Source organism: Alosa sapidissima, chromosome 24 (assembly GCF_018492685.1).
Source record: "Alosa sapidissima isolate fAloSap1 chromosome 24, fAloSap1.pri, whole genome shotgun sequence".
Taxonomy (NCBI): Eukaryota; Metazoa; Chordata; class Actinopteri; order Clupeiformes; family Clupeidae; genus Alosa; species Alosa sapidissima.
This window is the reverse complement of record NC_055980.1, coordinates 4,393,675-4,398,965: the sequence shown is the minus strand read 5'-3', so window position 1 is coordinate 4,398,965 and position 5,291 is coordinate 4,393,675. Positions and strand designations below refer to the sequence as shown.

At 50.3% G+C, this 5,291-nt stretch overlaps 1 protein-coding gene across 1 annotated transcript; it reads right to left on the bottom strand.

Moving 5' to 3' along the window:
* Positions 1–706: 706 nt before the first annotated feature.
* On the bottom strand, positions 707–3,069 carry prr35 (proline rich 35). The gene is made up of 2 exons (XM_042083647.1): positions 1,727–3,069; positions 707–1,464 (listed from the first exon to the last, which is right to left on the bottom strand). The coding sequence occupies exons 1-2, from the start codon at positions 3,067–3,069 to the stop codon at positions 747–749; spliced, it is 2,061 nt and encodes a 686-aa protein (XP_041939581.1). The 3' UTR covers positions 707–746.
* Positions 3,070–5,291: the final 2,222 nt, after the last annotated feature.

Sequence of the window (5,291 nt, the reverse complement as noted above, 5' to 3'; positions counted from 1 at the left end):
ATTGCCATGAGTTGATTTTAATATTATTTTTATTCAACCACTGCTCTACAGTAATGCACACAGGCACAGTCTCTGGAGAGTCCATGGAGTATGCATTTGAAATGCTGAATATACCGGTATGCGTGTGTGAGTAATAAAATATTTTCAGGCAGTTACACATAGTCAAGCTTGGTTAATGTTTAATAGAGCAAGAGAGAGTTTGAGTGAATGTGAGCAACTGTAATAACAGTTATAATATTGCAACACAAGGAGACAGATACTTTATCACGAGAGATGCACACTGGGAATGAAAACAGGTGTTCCAGAAAGAAAGACAGATCACTAGACAGTGGAGGAGAAGTGTCCAATAGTGCACTGTGTTCCATTTTACAAATGAATACAATGATGCAGTATTACAGTGTTATATGAAGTACAGCAGGAGATTTTATTTATAATATTTACATTACATACTAGTCATGTTCATTTCATGTTCATTTCTGTTGCTCCCTCAGTTTGCCTGCTATAGGAGTTGAGACGCACGAATTGAGCCCATTGAATCCTTCTCAGTTCAGTTTTAACCAACCTTCACAAGTGAGGAGTTGTACTCTCTTTCTAAGGTGCTTGGTCTCTCTCCAGTAATTTGTGTGTGTGTTTGTATAAATCTGTATATGTTCAAGATGTTGAGAGGGATTAGAATTAGGTTTATCGGTGCTGGTGATCTGCAAACTTGAATTTGCATGTGTGTGTCCATGTAAGTGCTGATCATCTCAGGTGTCCGCAGCAGTGAGTGGGCTGTGTGGATGGCTGGCGGGCGGCGTGTGTGTGTTGGACGTGTGTGTGTGTGTGTGCTTGGGGCAAAGCAAAACACTTGAGTCCGCCTCGCACTTGGTGGTCCTCCCGGCCCACATGCCCTCCCCCTTCACCATGGCGATGCCTGTTTGGTTCAGCTTAATGAGCAGGTCGAGAGAGCGCTTCCTCTTCTCCTTCATCTCCCTCCCTCCATCCTCCTCCTCTTCCTCTCCGTCGCGCTCCTCCTCCTCCTCCTCCTCTGATTCGCTGCTCATGTCTTCCTTTGATGTCTCTCCCATGAAGCTCAGCGCCGTACAGTCTCGCGTCAACACAGCTGCACTTGGGTCCTTTTTCACGGACAGGTCGAGGGGTCCGTCAGCGTTCGGGGCTGTCCGTTGCAGTGCCTGCGTGATGTGGGAGAGCTGCGAGCGGATCTGGGTCAGGTGGTCCCACAGGAGCTGAGCGGAGGTGCCGTCTCGAGCCAAAATGGTGGCGGCACGGTGCTCTGCCTGCTGGTACTCCTGCAAGGCGCTGGACAGGTCCTCCAGGAGGACGGCCTCTCGTTCCCGGTCTCGCTCCTCCAGCTGCTCCCTCACTTTCTCACCTCCTCGGCCAACGGGAGCAGGTGAAGTCACCTCCCTGGGGGGACTCTCAGATGTGGCTCTCCTCAGATTTGTGTACCATTCATCTACTGAGCTGCAGAGAGAGCAGAACAATTCTTTAATTCACCACTATGTTTTAACATGAAGTATTTCAATTGAGAATATTATGTATATTAACGTTATGAATTCACTGAAAATATAGACATGTAATTGCAATGCACCCCGAAGTGCCTTAATTACTGACACAGATAAAAGCCTATAATGAATATGAACAAAGAAAATCCACATGGGAAAGAACAGAAGAGCTCAAATACATGCACACACAGCCACATAAACACACATTCTGATGGACATACCTGTGCAGGAGGAGTTTATCGGTAGCCATGGCAACGCTGGGTGTGTTTCTGTGCAGGTTTTTAAGGAAGTCCAGAGGGACTCCACTCAGTGCTGGTTTCTTCTCAACCGGGCACTCTGACGATTCTAAGTGGGCTGCAGGCCGCTTGGCGCCATGCTCCAGACCCCCGACCCCTGCCTTTGATCGATCTCCAGCACGTAGGCCTGGCTCTGGGGAGGCGCTCTCAGGCAAGGCCCAGGCTGCAGGAGAGGCCTGCGTGGAAGTGGGCCGAACAGCTGGGGCTCCCCACAGGCTCAGCTTGGCCGGGTAAGGGGGCGTCGTCGGGGCCGGGGAGGTCTCCTGGCCACCAAGCTGGGGCGACTTGAGCGCCTTGGACGCGTGCAGGGGGGAGGAGGGGGGCGCGCCGAGCGAGTGCTCGCACAGGAAGGGGTAGTAGAAGCGCGGCGGCAGGAGAGCGCGCTCGGCGGGCGCGTGCGGGTGCGTGAGGAAGGGCAGCGTGGCGAGCTGGGCGTGGGCGTGGGCGTGCGAGGTCGCCGGGTTGAGGTAGGAGAAGAGGCTGGGGGTGAGTGGGTAGCTGAGGCCCAGCAGGGACAGGTTGAGGGCGGGGGGTTCAGGGGGAGGCGGCGGGGGGTAGCAGGGCAGTGAGGAGGCCTCCCTCTCCCCCACTGGCTGCTGTGCCTCAGCTTTGGGCTTGGTCTGGGTCGGGTAGCCCAGCAGGCGCCATGAGTCGGGCAGCAGCGCAGGCGTGGACAGGCACGCAGCCTTGGGCAGCCGGTACTGCCGCAGCCGACTCTCCACCTCAAAGGACCGCGCCCGCAGCAGCTGCTCCTCCAGCGAGAAGGCGTCCGCCATCACCACGTCCGCTTCCTGCTTCGCGTGTTTGGCCCCGCCCCTGTCCCCGCCCTCCGCGTGCTCCAGGCGTTCATTGGCCGCCCCTTTCCCCTCTGGGCCCTCCTCCACTAGCGGCTCCTCCCCTCGCTGGTCCTCCTCTGGAGGTCCGGTGGGGCTGTGCTCGGCCGACGCGACCGCCTGCTCCGCTTGCTCCTTGGACGGGCTCTGGCGGCCCAGGCCTGCCTGCAGCCTCAGCTGGTTGGCATGGAGCAAGTTGCCCTTCTTGTAGGGCCAGTCGGAGTCAATGAGTAGAGAGAGGGAGTTCTTGCACAGGCTGTACTTCATGTGGTTGTACAGGTGGGACTTCTCCATGCAGGTGAAGGGGCACTGGAAGCACTTGTAGTTGTAGGGCTTGCCCCACGGCCGCGGGATGTAGTGGGGCTTCTTGGGCTTGCGCTCCTTGTGCTTGCCACACCCTGTGGTCACCTTGCACGGCTGCTCCTCCTTGGACATGGCGGCCAGCGAAGGAGAGAGAGAGAGAGAGAAAAATCGCTGGCGAGAGAGAAGATCTCAGGGCCTTTGTAGAAGCAGATCACGCTCTTCTCACTGGCTTGCTGCTTCAGCTGGAGATTGGACAGAGAGGCAGATTGTGCTGTTAATATCATCTGCAGTGTGGGAAAGGGCATGTGTTCACTCCCAACAGCTATCTACAAGCCCCAGAATGAGGAGGCCCAGTCATGGGTTAAGAGCTGTGTATGCGTGTGTGCATGCATGCATCCTGCAGTTCATTTGAATAAGAATGTGCATCTGAGTAAGAATAAGTGAGTCTGTGTGTCTGTGTTGCCAATAGCTTGTCCTCGGGGAGCTTTGGTGTATTCTCACTCTACCTGCCAGCCTTCATTACTTCCAGTGCAGTACCAGACAAAAACCACTTGTGTGTGTGTGTGTGTGTGTGTAGACCCTGAGGGACCATGCACCTGTGCGGTGCCTTGTTTGGGACAGACCCTTATAGGACAGCTTTGGGCACAGTCATGGTGGGCGTGTGTGTGTGTGTGTGTGTGTGTGTGTGTGTGTGTGTTAATGAGAGGTTGGCACCACGCCCATGGGGCATCGTTAGTGCCACGGTGGCAGGATCTGGGTCAGAGTGGTTACAGCATTCTTTCAGCTGCTTTCTCTCCTCTTCCCTGCTATCTAGTCCTCTTTTCCACACTCTTTGGAGGTAAATTATGTTAACTGACATCATTACCACCCCAGTATGTCACACACTCAGGAGGATATTAGTGTGTGTGTGTGTGTGTGTGTGTGTGTGTGCTTGCATTAGGAGTCTACTTTTTTGCCCATTCTTTCTGTACATACGTTTAAAACTGTAATGGCATAATTACAGGGAATAATGATATTTATACCATTTAAAATGTCAACATTACAGTGATGATTAAACATTATTCAAACAAAGATATTTGGTTTAAACCAATCTTGTGCTATTAAAAAAATCATTTTAGGGAAAGGGTGCTATGAGCACATGAATATCATTTATTTCAATATTTGTTTTTTTTTTGCTTTGTTTTTTATGTTTTTTATGTTTTTATGTTTTTTTTTTATTTAAAATGATGACAGATACATAAAATGATGTGTTAAAATATTAAAATGTAGAGAATTAATTTGTAATACATTATGTAATACTGTTTCAAAATACAATGTAGCATAATATACATTTCAATTGATTTCTATTAGATCATTTTAAATAGACTGCTTCTACAAAGGCAGTGCGGAGGGGCAATTATCTGCGAGCTGGTTCATCAGCGCTGTGTGTTAGTAGGGAATCGTTTGACCCCCTGCTTTGGTGTAATTAGTGGGAGCCCCCTGAAGGTAAACTCTCTCCATCAGCTGTGCCCATCAAACGTCAGGCCTGATCAGCACACGGAGGGCTTCATAGCACACGTAATGCACAGAGCCGCACCGCACCACACCGCACCACACCACACCACACCGCGCAGTAGCCAGGCTGGTAAACAATCCCCTGGTGGGTCACCCTTCGCCAAACCACATCCAAATCAGCGAGGTCTGATTGGATTGGACATCTACAAATAAGCTTAACTAAATGCTTCTATTGTATGTCATACATTTTATGTTTATGTTGTCTAATTTTCATAAAATATCTGTATGAATATGACTAAAACACTAATAAACTAAAAAAATAATGGTGGGTTGTACGTAAATTGGACAGTTTTATGAATGAATATGAACAATTACCAGACAAAAGACAGCATAATCTTGTGAACATAGGCATGTGTGTCTGTGTTTGAGACAGAGAGTGTGTGTGCCTGTGTACATGTGTGTGTGTAAATTTTAAATTTCTCATGACCCCCTCCAGCATTTGTCCTAACAAGCTCTGTCTATACCATTTTCTTTGAAGAGTCAGAACACGGATGATAAGTAAGTAGCATCATCCCACCAACTACACAAAAATATTGTTTCTCTTCTCTTTAGAAAACTTTTTCTGGCCCCGGGTGCCCCCCTTTGGGCAGAGAAAGAAAGATAGAGATGCGGAGAGAGAGAGAGAGGGATGGAGGGAGAGAGAGGGAGAGACCTGCTGTGTGGTGTATTTTTCTCCTGGGGTGTCGTGCCGAGATGCAGGCCTGGAAGCGTGGTGGGGTTCAGGAAAAGGAGAGGGGACGGATTTCAGCTCCGCTTTCATCTCTTACAGCACCCATAGACCTGACTCTCATCTGTGTGTC